This window comes from Dendrobates tinctorius, unplaced genomic scaffold (genome assembly GCF_039654945.1).
Source record: "Dendrobates tinctorius isolate UK_male_01 unplaced genomic scaffold, ASM3965494v1 ptg000129l, whole genome shotgun sequence".
NCBI lineage: Eukaryota > Metazoa > Chordata > Amphibia > Anura > Dendrobatidae > Dendrobates > Dendrobates tinctorius.
The window spans coordinates 49,126,474-49,139,141 of record NW_027361797.1 but is presented as its reverse complement, the minus strand read 5'-3'; the positions used below and the strand labels follow the sequence as shown (position 1 = coordinate 49,139,141).

General features: G+C 46.4%; 2 protein-coding genes across 14 annotated transcripts in view; one reads left to right on the top strand and one right to left on the bottom strand.

The window, feature by feature from the left end:
- Positions 1–12,668, bottom strand: part of SUN1 (Sad1 and UNC84 domain containing 1) — an 80,049-nt gene that overhangs the window by 56,371 nt on the left and 11,010 nt on the right. For 9 of the 12 annotated variants that reach the window (XM_073543103.1, XM_073543104.1, XM_073543105.1 and 6 more), the window contains exon 1: positions 819–990. The exons of 2 other annotated variants lie outside the window; for them this stretch is intronic. The gene's annotated coding sequence lies outside the window, so the exon portion shown is untranslated. Of the gene's footprint in view, positions 1–621; positions 770–818; positions 991–12,668 lie in introns of those variants that run through there. One more of the 12 variants, XM_073543110.1, reaches the window with a different exon arrangement.
- Positions 1,089–12,668, top strand: part of LOC141047800 (uncharacterized) — a 42,769-nt gene continuing 31,189 nt past the window's right edge. For both annotated transcript variants that reach the window (XM_073543117.1, XM_073543116.1), the window contains exon 1: positions 1,089–1,230. In XM_073543117.1, coding sequence (XP_073399218.1) covers positions 1,185–1,230 — 46 coding nt within the window. In that variant the 5' untranslated portion in view covers positions 1,089–1,184. The remainder of the gene's footprint in view (positions 1,231–12,668) is intronic.

Below are 12,668 nucleotides of genomic sequence, written 5' to 3'. Positions count from 1 at the left end.
ATGCTCCTGGTTTTAAATGGATAGTTGTGGGATTTGAAAGTTTCAGAAAAAAAAAAAAATTGCACGCAGACTATGCCGGTTACATAAAAGTTTGCGTATCTGGATTTTTCCCCACAGCTAAAGGGAAATGCTGAGGATTTGTGAACAATCGTGCAAAAATGCGCAATATATCGTGACCACAACCAAAAAAAAAAAAAAATTACCTGCATTCCCCGGGGCACGTCACGCATGCTGGGAGCTGCTGTCCCCTTCTGTATGTATAAGGCAGATTGCACAAAAAAATATACACACAAACAAAATCAACGCGACACGAGCATAAGACAGTGCACTTTAAAACTAAGCCCCGGCAGCCTCTGGAAGGAACATATCTTTCTTCTGAGGCGCAGGTTCTCTCTATTAAAAGAAAAAGTAACCCCTTCCTCTAACAAAATGTTACAAATCTGTATCAAGCACACTGCATAGGCAATAAAAGCCTCATTGTATAGAAAAAGGCACTGCCACAATATTGAAAACACTGCCAAAATCACAGGTAAATGCCAACAGGTAAAGTGATTCGGTCCTATGGGCGCTCTGCCGGCATTGTGCCACATCCATGGTTCTACATATAGATCACATACATACCAAGGCTGGCAGCTGACCCCCCTGGATACACGTCACAGCGCCCCGCACAGGTGTGCCCGCCGCTGACACCTGCCCCACACACACAGGCCTCTTTCTGTGGATGCACTGGAGCTTTTACAGAGGAGCAGAAGCGACAATGAGCGCCCGGCCAACTATGTCTACGGGAAGCGGCACAGCAAGCAAGCGCGCAGGCAAACCTAGGTCTCCCGGAGCCCGTGTGTGGCCGGTCCCAGCGCTGCCCCGGCGCGGCTCACACAGCAGCGGGGCCTGCCATCTCCGGCTGCCGGCAGCACGGCAAGTCTGGAGTGCTCAGGGGCTTCAGCTATTCCTGCACTGCTGCAAGATCCCAAAATGGCTGCGCTGCCTCCACAAAGCCTGAAGGATCAGCCTGGAGTGGCCGCCCCCTGCGCCGCTCCGCTGTCACTCTCAGCCCGGGCTTCACTGCCATTGGAGGAGGGGGAAACGGCTCCGCCCACAAGACCAGCTTAACCCCTTCCATGCCCTGCTGAGGAGCAGGCACAGAGCGGTCTCCTCTCCTCCGGGCAGCACAGACCCCTACAGATATGGCAGGGAGGCGAGAGGGCAATATTTACTACACATTCTTTACAGGTAGAATATTATATATTTATCATTTCTAAGTGTTTTGACACATTTTTTTCCATACACCTCTAGAAATAGAACTTTATTCGGGAATTTTCATGCAGCCAAACACATTAAACAAAGATTGTAATACCCAAATTTTGGGCTAGGATTACGGGGTTCGTGCATGCGGAAGCGTGCAGATGGTCAGTACTCGGTTACAGCATAGCGGACGGGAGCTCTAGAAATCCCATGCCACTATGCGTCCAGAGACGGACATGCGGCACGGTTTTCCAGATCGCAGCATGTTAATTTCTCTTGCAGAGACCTTAGTCTCCACAAGAGAAATGTCACCCGCACAATGTACTAGACGCGGTAAATCCGCACGGCTCAGTGACCACATGCGGATTCACCTGCGTTCAATAGACGGTAGCGCTTTGGATGCAGCGAACAAGCGCTGCCAGGTCCGGATCGCAGACAGGCGCTAGACGATCTGTGTCAGACAGCCCACTGACTTATGCTAGAGAATAGGGCTGATTTATTCTTGATCGATTTTATTGTTCCTCCTGAACAGTCGGAGCATGCACGACTTTCTTCAGCATCTCACCCACTGAAGTCTATGGGTGTGTATAATTAAAAAAAAAAAAAATAATGAGTGTTTTTCTACGTCTGTGCCCCATCCGTGTGTCCATTTTTCTACGTCTGTGCGCCGCCCGTGTGTCCATTTTTCTACGTCTGTGCGCCGTCCTTGTGTCCATTTTTCTACGTCTGTGCGCCGTCCTTGTGTCCATTTTTCTACGTCTGTGCGCCGCCCGTGTGTCCATTTTTCTACGTCTGTGCGCCTTCCTTGTGTCCATTTTTCTACGTCTGTGCGCCATCCTTGTGTCCATTTTTCTACGTCTGTGCGCCGTCCTCGTGTCCATTGTTCTACGTCTGTGCGCCGTCCTCGTGTCCATTTTTCTACGTCTGTGCGCCATCCTTGTGTCCATTTTTCTACGTCTGTGCCCCATCCGTGTGTCCATTTTTCTACGTCTGTGCGCCGTCCTTGTGTCCATTTTTCTACGTCTGTGCGCCGTCCTTGTGTCCATTTTTCTACGTCTGTGCGCCGCCCGTGTGTCCATTGTTCTACATCTGTGCGCCATCCTCGTGTCCATTTTTCTACGTCTGTGCGCCATCCTTGTGTCCATTTTTCTACGTCTGTGCGCCATCCGTGTGTCCATTTTTCTACGTCTGTGCGCCGCCCGTGTGTCCATTTTTCTACGTCTGTGCGCCATCCTTGTGTCCATTTTTCTACGTCTGTGCGCCATCCTTGTGTCCATTTTTCTACGTCTGTGCGCCGCCCGTGTGTCCATTTTTCTACGTCTGTGCGCCATCCTTGTGTCCATTTTTCTACGCGCCATCCTTGTGTCCATTTTTCTACGCCTGTGCCCCATCCGTGTGTCCATTTTTCTACGTCTGTGCGCCGTCCTTGTGTCCATTTTTCTACGCGCCATCCTTGTGTCCATTTTTCTACGTCTGTGCGCCATCCTTGTGTCCATTGTTCTACGTCTGTGCGCCATCCTCGTGTCCATTTTTCTACGTCTGTGCGCCATCCTTGTGTCCATTTTTCTACGTCTGTGCCCCATCCGTGTGTCCATTTTTCTACGTCTGTGCGCCGTCCTTGTGTCCATTTTTCTACGTCTGTGCGCCGTCCTTGTGTCCATTTTTCTACGTCTGTGCGCCGCCCGTGTGTCCATTGTTCTACGTCTGTGCGCCATCCTCGTGTCCATTTTTCTACGTCTGTGCGCCATCCTTGTGTCCATTTTTCTACGTCTGTGCGCCATCCTTGTGTCCATTTTTCTACGTCTGTGCACCGTCCTTGTGTCCATTTTTCTACGTCTGCGCCGTCCTTGTGTCCATTTTTCTACATCTGTGCGCCGCCCGTGTGTCCATTGTTCTACGTCTGTGCGCCGTCCTTGTGTCCATTTTTCTACGTCTGTGCGCCGCCCGTGTGTCCATTTTTCTACGTCTGTGCGCCATCCTTGTGTCCATTTTTCTACGCGCCATCCTTGTGTCCATTTTTCTACGCCTGTGCCCCATCCGTGTGTCCATTTTTCTACGTCTGTGCGCCGTCCTTGTGTCCATTTTTCTACGCGCCATCCTTGTGTCCATTTTTCTACGTCTGTGCGCCGCCCGTGTGTCCATTTTTCTACGTCTGTGCGCCATCCTTGTGTCCATTTTTCTACGCGCCATCCTTATGTCCATTTTTCTACGTCTGTGCGCCATCCTTGTGTCCATTTTTCTACGTCTGTGCGCCATCCTGGTCCATTTTTCTACGTCTGTGCACCGTCCTTGTGTCCATTTTTCTACGTCTGTGCGCCGTCCTTGTGTCCATTTTTCTACATCTGTGCGCCGCCCGTGTGTCCATTGTTCTACGTCTGTGCACCGTCCTTGTGTCCATTTTTCTACGTCTGTGCGCCATCCTTGTGTCCATTTTTCTACGCGCCATCCTTGTGTCCATTTTTCTACGTCTGTGCCCCATCCGTGTGTCCATTGTTCTACGTCTGTGCCCCATCCGTGTGTCCATTGTTCTACGTCTGTGCCCCATCCGTGTGTCCATTGTTCTACATCTGTGCGCCGTCCTTGTGTCCATTTTTCTACGTCTGTGCCCCGCCCGTGTGTCCATTTTTCTACGTCTGTGCGCCGCCCGTGTGTCCATTTTTCTACGTCTGTGCGCCGCCCGTGTGTCCATTTTTCTACGTCTGTGCGCCGCCCGTGTGTCCATTTTTCTACGTCTGTGCGCCGCCCGTGTGTCCATTTTTCTACGTCTGTGCGCCATCCTTGTGTACATTTTTCTACATCTGTGCGCCATCCTTGTGTACATTTTTCTACGTCTGAGCGCCATCCTTGTGTCCATTTTTCTACGCGCCATCCTTGTGTCCATTTTTCTACGTCTGTGCCCCATCCGTGTGTCCATTGTTCTACGTCTGTGCCCCATCTGTGTGTCCATTGTTCTACATCTGTGCGCCGTCCTTGTGTCCATTTTTCTACGTCTGTGCCCCACCCGTGTGTCCGTTTTTCTACGTCTGTGCGCCGCCCGTGTGTCCATTTTTCTACGTCTGTGCGCCGCCCGTGTGTCCATTTTTCTACGTCTGTGCGCCGCCCGTGTGTCCATTTTTCTACGTCTGTGCGCCGCCCGTGTGTCCATTTTTCTACGTCTGTGCGCCGCCCGTGTGTCCATTTTTCTACGTCTGTGCGCCGCCCGTGTGTCCATTTTTCTACGTCTGTGCGCCGCCCGTGTGTCCATTTTTCTACGTCTGTGCGCCGCCCGTGTGTCCATTTTTCTACGTCTGTGCGCCATCCTTGTGTACATTTTTCTACGTCTGAGCGCCATCCTTGTGTCCATTTTTCTACGTCTGTGCGCCGTCCTTGTGTCCATTTTTCTACGTCTGTGCGCTGCCCGTGTGTCTATTTTTCTACGTCTGTGCGCCATCCGTGTGTCCATTGTTCTACGTCTGTGCGCCTCCCGTGTGTCCATTTTTCTACGTCTGTGCGCCGTCCTTGTGTCCATTTTTCTACGTCTGTGCGCCATCCGTGTGTCCATTGTTCTACGTCTGTGCGCCGCCCGTGTGTCCATTTTTCTACGTCTGTGCGCCGTCCTTGTGTCCATTTTTCTACGTCTGTGCGCCGCCCGTGTGTCCATTTTTCTACATCTGTGCGCCGCCCGTGTGTCCATTTTTCTACGTCTGTGCGCCGCCCGTGTGTCTATTTTTCTACGTCTGTGCGCCATCCTTGTTTCCATTTTTCTACATCTGTGCGCCATCCTTGTGTCCATTTTTCTACATCTGTGCGCCATCCTTGTGTCCATTTTTCTACGTCTGAGCGCCTCCCGTGTGTCCATTTTTCTATATCTGTGCGCCTCCCGTGTGTCCATTTTTCTATGTGTGCGCCGTCCGTGTGTGATCCGTTTTCATACAACTACTTTAATAAATGTAAAGGATTAAATACAATTTGCTATCTTTATAATAGAAATTATCCATAAAACATTAGATGCCACTGATGTTCCCTGTGGGATCCAATTTTTTTTTTAGCGCACCCGTACATTTGAATGTGCGAGTCTCATCCGAGACTGATGAAAGTCGTGCTTTCTGCAATTTTTTTTCCTCACGGATAGCTCAGCACGCGTCCTACGCTCGTCCACGTGAGCCCTTACTAGAATGGCAGAATTATAAATCAGTGAATGTAAAAAAAAAAAAAAAAAGCAGCGACAACACTTTGCAGTCAGTGAAAGAAGTTTTACATTTATTCAGCGAGGTGGAATATTTTTGTATCCATTTTATATATAACAAAAATAATTCCAAGAAAACGTGTTCATCTACAAAAAAAATCCATGTGGACATGTAGTACGCCTCGAGTGTATGTTCACATTGTTTTTGATTAATGTTTTGCACCAAAAACAGTGTAAGGGTGTGTGCACACGCTGCAGATTGTCCTGCGGATTTTTCCGCTCGGATTTGCCAAAAACCGCAGGTCAAAAGACCTGCGGTTTATCTGCAGTTTTTCTGCGTTTTGACACCTGTCATGGAGCAGGTGCCAAACCGCAGCGGAATCCGCACAAAGAATTGACATGCTGCGGTTTTGAAACCTCAGCAAATCCGCGCGGAAAAATTCACAGCATGTGCACTGCAGTTTTCATTGATTTTAATGGTACTGTACACCACAGCAGTTTCTGCTGGGGATCCGCAGGACCAAAACCGCTGTGGATACGCAGCAGAATCCGCAGCGTGTGCACACACCCTAAAGTTTTTGGTGAACACACAAGTAAGCTTTCTATTGATTTTAAAAATTGAAAAATGTGGCTACAGTGGACTGCACTTTCTTTTCTGCATGGAAAGAAAGTGTAATATTAATTCTTGCAGAAAATGCATCAGATCCGTCCATTAAATTAACAGGAGAAGGCCCCAAACACCAACTACAACAAAACTAAGGTAAAAGCAAATGTGTAGTCAGCGCATGCACATACCACACTTTGGCACCATTTTATTGAAGACGCTATGTGAATCCGCAGGCTCAGTGTTTTCAACAAAATGGCGCCGGATATTGCATGATGGGCACATGTTGACTCTGGCATTATTTTATTGAAGAATTGTATTACAACATCAACATAGCAGTGCACACGCACCGTCCGTCACCATTGTCCCCATGGCCAGCGCAGTGCTATGTTGACGTTGGAGTACATTACTTTGATAAAACGGCGCCGCAGTCGGAGCATGCACATAGCGCGATCTCCGATGCCATTTTATTGACGACATTGTATAAATGTACCAATAAAAATGATCGCCACCCGTGCGTAGAACAGGTTCAATAGCTAGTTAAAAAAAATAAATAAAAAGAGTGGTATCATTCAAAACAGATGAGAAGACAAAATGGGAAGTGGCGACATCTGTACCAGCAGACAGTCAACGAACTCCTCCGTATATTCAGAGCATAAGGAAAGAACCTGAAAGAGGACAATATGCAGACTCCATGCCGATAAGAGTCAGGCTAGGAAGCTTAGAGACTTGAGTGAGGCAAGTAAGATGAGAAAGCTTGGGCTAGGGGAAAATGTGTGTAGATGGGTAGGTAGCTGGCTTAGTGATAGAAAACAAAGAGTGGTTATTAATGGTGCATACTCAGATTGGGCCAGGGTTACTAGTGGGGGACCACAGGGTTCTGTATTGGGCCCTCTACTATTTAATATATTTATTAATGATCTAGTGGATGGCTTACACTGTAAAATATCAGTATTTGCAGATGATACAAAACTATGTAAGGTAGTTAACACAAATGAGGACAGTTTGCAACTACAGACAGATTTGAGTAAATTGGAGAATTGGGCTGAAAAATGGCAAATGAGGTTAAACACAGATAAGTGTAAGGTTATGCACATGGGAAGGAGAAACAGATGCTACAATTACTTACTAAATGGGAAACTGCTGGGGAATCAGACATGGAAAAAGACTTAGGCATCTTAGTCAATAAGAAGCTAAATTGGAGTGCCCAGTGTCAGGCAGCTGCCACCAAAGCAAATAGGGTCATGGGATGCATTAGAAGAGGTCTGGGGACACGAGATGAAAACATAATTCTCCCTCTGTACAAATCACTCGTCAGACCACACTTGGAGGATTGTGTGCAATTTTGGACGCCGGTGCTCAAGAAAGACATTACTGAACTTGAAAGGGTTCAAAGGCGGGCTACTAAAATGATAAATGGAGTTGGTTCACTACAATACCCAGAAAGGTTATCAAAATTAGGTCTATTTACTCTAGAAAAGAGAAGACTTAGGGGAGACTTAATATATATGTACAAGTATATCAGAGGGCAATACAGAGATCTCTCCAATGAACTGTTTGTACCAACGACTGACAAAAACAAGGGGGCATTCTCTTCGTTTGGAGGAAAGACAATTTCTGCACCAGCATAGAAGAGGGTTCTTCACGGTAAGAGCAGTGAGACTCTGGAATTCTCTTCCTGAGAAAGTGGTGATGGCCAACTCAATTTAAGAAAGGAATGGATGCTTTTCTTGTAACAGTATAGAAGGTTACGAATAACAGAATATTATAGGTAGATGGTTGACCCAGCTTAGGGGAAGGAATTTTTTTCCCTATGGAGAAAATTGGCTTCTACTCTGTGGGTTTTTTGCCTTCCCCAGGATCAACAATGCAGAACAGCTGCACTAAAAATAGGCTGAACTAGATGGACATAAGGTCTTCCTTCAGCCTTCAAAACTATGTTACCTACACTAATATTCAGAAAAAGAATCAAGAAAAAAGGTTTCTTACTGTCTGATAAATTTAAGGTTCCAAGTGAGGAAACATAGAAGAAAATACACGCATGAAGGGAAATACGGAGCTGGACTATGCTCCACATGAGCGTGGAGGTCTTTCAAGAGGCGCCAAAAGCCCAGGGATAACACACATGCTGAGAAGTCAGCCCTCACAGACAGCCCCTATCAGAGGTGGCAAGTGACCGAGTGCCCACAGGGAGCCGCACAGGATCTAAGATATACTGGTTTGGTGGAAAGCTGTGTGGCAACAGATATGGTCGCCATTACGGCTCCCACCGGGGTTCACTCTAAACTTTCCTGGCGTTCTCTGACTCTACTGCATTGGAGAGCCGTAAAGACACATTATTGTATAATAGGCAGCTATGTCAATCAGGAGACGGGGAAAGCTGGATGACGTTGTGTGGTGTGGGTAACATTGTACAGAGCCTGTTACCCCTCTAACGGCTCCGCTGTTCACCATAAAATAAAAAACCTGGATACATAAAAGGGACCCATCACTGGATTCACTCTGCCCGAACCACAGGTACCATGAATCTGAGCCCAACTACATCAGGTGGTATTTACTATGAAACACTGTGGCTTACTGAATACTGAACGGATCTAATGGCAGGTACAGTTCTTCTGATTGCATGCGATTGTTGCAGCTATCACTATTCTGTCGGAGCATACATCAGTGGATAGAAGTACCGCACTGATGGAATACAAAAGGCGGCTGATTGTATAGGTCAAATTACCGCGAGGGGACAGCACTGCGATTGGTAGGTTGAGCTGGTAAGATAGAAAATAATAACCGAATACTTGGCTAAGGCACAATGAGCGGTTTACAAAGTGCTCTCCAGGAGTGGACAGTCCCTCTAATGGACTCTGATCACTGTAACGTGCATATGGTAGAGTACGATAAAGCAGAAGATACTGGCGCAAAAATAATGCCAAGAACAACCCAAAAATCAGTAGCCTATTGGACCCCTGTCGTTCTCATGTACAGTTGTGGCCAAAAGTATGGACACCCCTGCAATTCTGTCAGATAACACTCAGTTTCTTCCTGAAAATGAGTACAAACACAAATTCTTGAGAAAAGAAAGAAGACCAAAGAACTGTCTGAGGACTTGAGAAACCAAATTGTGAGGAAGCATGAGCAATCTCAAGGCTACAAGTCCATCTCCAAAGACCTGAATGTTCCTGTGTCTACCGTGCGCAGTGTCATCAAGAAGTTTAAAGCCCATGGCACTGTGGCTAACCTCCCTAGATGTGGACGGAAAAGAAAAATTGACAAGAGATTTTAAAGCAAGATTGTGCGGATGTTGGATAAAGAACCTCGACTATCATCCAAACAAGTTCAAGCTGCCCTGCAGTGCGAGGGTACAACAGTGTCAACCAGTACTATCCGTCGGCGTCTGAATGAAAAGGGATGCATGGTAGGAGACCCAGGAAGACCCCACGTCTTACCCCGAGACATAAAAAAGCCAGGCTGGAGTTTGCCAAAACTTACCTGAAAAAGCCTAAAACGTTTTGGAAGAATATTCTCTGGTCAGAGGAGGCAAAAGTAGAGCTTTTTGGGCAAAGGCATCAACATAGAGTTTACAGGAGAAAAAAAAGAGGCATTCAAAGAAAAAAAACACGGTCCATACAGTCAAACATGGTGGAGGTTCCCTGATGCTTTGGGGTTGCTTTGCTGCCTCTGGCACTGGACTGCTTGACCGTGTGCATGGCATTATGAAGTCTGAAGACTACCAACAAATTTTGCAGCATAATGTAAGGCCCAGTGTGAGAAAGCTGGGTCTCCCTCAGAGGTCATGGGTCTTCCAGCAGGACAATGACCCAAAACACACTTCAAAAAGCACTAGAAAATGGTTTGAGAGAAAGCACTGGAGACTTCTAAGGTGGCCAGCAATGAGTCCAGACCTGAATCCCATAGAACACCTCTGGAGAGATCTAAAAATGGCAGTTTGGAGAAGGCACCCTTCAAATATCAGGGACCTGGAGCAGTTTGCCAAAGAAGAATGGTCTAAAATTCCAGCAGAGCATTGTAAGAAACTCATTGATGGTTACCGGAAGCGGTTGGTCGCAGTTATCTTGGCTAAAGGTTGTGCAACCAAGTATTAGGCTGAGGGTGCCAACACTTTTGTCTGGCCCATTTTTGGAGTTTTGTGTGAAATGACCAATGTTTTGTTTCATTCTCTTTTGTGTTTTTTCATTTAAGACAAATTAAATGAATACCAAAGAATTTGTGTTTGCAATCATTTTCAGGAAGAAACTGAGTATTGTCTGACAGAATTGCAGGGGTGTCAATACTTTTGGCCACAACTGTATCACTGTTCCCACACTGGTCTCCAGCTCTCTTCCGGATGGGGCATCAAGTGAGTTCGGCAGCCACCTGAAGCCCCCATACTGGAAAAGGAAGCCAGAGTATGAGGTGACGGCGAGGGTCTGACAGTAGTTCTTAGATTTTGCTTTGCACTACCCTGGAGCCATTAACCCTTGCTATAAAGTGGCGGACATCCCCTTTAACAGTGCCATCATTCATTTCCACTGCTCCTTTCAAATACATCAAATAAATTACACAAAAACAAAATGTTTATGATTCCTGGACTATTTTTAGGTAAGAAAATGTCATTTCCATGTAAATGTCCAGAAATGCAAAAAAAATAAATAAAAGGAAAAGTGGAAAAGGACAAATGCCACTAATGTAAGAGGAGGGCTTTATTATTTAGCGTTTTCTGTGGTTCCCATGGTGCTGTAATGACAGCAGCAGCCATCGCAGCGATTTACAATGCCGCACTTTGGAATATTTTTCTATTCAATGCACTGAATATCTCGCTCTGTACTGGAAGCGAAGCCCCCCATGGGGGTCGTACGCAAGGAATAGCAGCAATGTGAATAATGGGGAAGCCAAGAGCAATGTGAGTTTGCAAGCGAAGGTTAGAAAAGCCAAGATGAGATTTCTACGAGGGTTGTACGGCTTGCACGATCCTTTTTTTTTCCCCAGTTTGTGCAGAGCCAATGTTGGGGAAGCCATAAGTAAATGGTACCGCCATGGTCAGACGTGGCAGAAATGATGCCGATTCCAAAGCAATACATATGGATTTATGAGGGGACTTCACATTTGCTCAGCAATGGCTGAAAGGGGTTATCCTGGAACATGTAAGGTACGCATACTAGAGAGGAGGGGAGCAGAGCACGGTTAAAAGAAAAAAAAAAATTAGCGTTAGTGATACTACATTCCCTGAAATCTAAGAATAGGTCATTACTGTTAATATCCCAGATAACCCTTTAACGGGAATCTGTCAGCAGGAATCATGATTTCACCACCCAGACCCTCTATGTGTCACTCCAGCTCTATACCCACCTCTGCCTTCTGCTTGCCTGACGTCACACAGAACAGAAGAAGCCAGTCAAGCAGGAGGCGGGGAATAGAGCTGCAGTGGCTTCAGATCTACAAATAGCTCATCAGCCTCATATGCATATCAACACAAATGCTGATTTTTCAGTATCAGGGGAACGGACTGGCCATGTAGCGGTATAGCTGGACTTATGGACTACATGCACATATAAATATTATGTGGTATGAAATCCTGCTGACAGATGCCCTTTAAATTCCACTCACAAGAGCAGTACTGTTCCTCAGCTGCGGACAGTCCCTAACTAATCCGCTGTGTGAGCGCACTCTGTCCGTAGATCTGGCATGACTAATTAGGTATCATAAGATATTCCAGCTATTAGCTAAAGTGGACAGACACTACAAGAGCAGCTCCTGCTCAGGAGAACTCAACAACCATATAATATATGGCCTCCCATTAATTTCTCCTATAGTTGACACACTGGACAATTTTTTTTTTTAGCTTAAAAGGGAAATTTTCATCTCATTTGACACATTTACAGGATACAAGAAATTATTTGGATCCCAGTAAATAAAAACCAGGCTACATCGCGCTCTGATCGGGGGAAAGGAGAGCTCCATGCAAACATGCTTGCTCTGGGAATACCCTTTAAAAATGGCATATGTCATCCGATCCGATTCAAAAAACTGTCTGGTGGAAAGTATGCAAAACAGAGGACTGATGCCTCTTAAAAGGAACCTGTCAAATCTTCAAACGCTACTAACCTGCAGATATACGGTTATCGTATTACAATGCTGTCCGGCCGATGTAATGAAAGTGCAGCTACTGGGAGGAAAGGAACTTTATTTCTCCTGGGAGCTGCCAGCTTTCAGTCATAGAGGCGTGACAGCGTGGCTACAGTCACCGCTCACTAAACTATGAGCGTTGGCTATAAAGATACCCCAGAACTGTGAAAGCTAGCTCTGCATAGATGCCAATCAAAGTGGCAGGACCTGTGGACAGCCACTGTTCACTGTGAACTGAGCGGTGACTGTTGCAGCTCAGTGCACAACTATGACTGAAAGCCGGCGGCTCCCAAGAGACAAACTTAATTTTCTCCGGTAGCCGTCAGTAAGGCGGCAGGACAGCAATTGAAACGCAATTATCCTATAGGTGAAACCTAAAAATCAGAAGTTTAATAGCATTAGGAGGCATGTTAGGTTGGCTTTAAATACAAAGTAACAGCCCAATTTCATTTCCTGCTGGTCCACGCTCCAGCACCATTCTGCAACTTACACTTCTTTAAAAAGGTTTTTTCAATCGTAAAGTGATGTTACATTACTAGA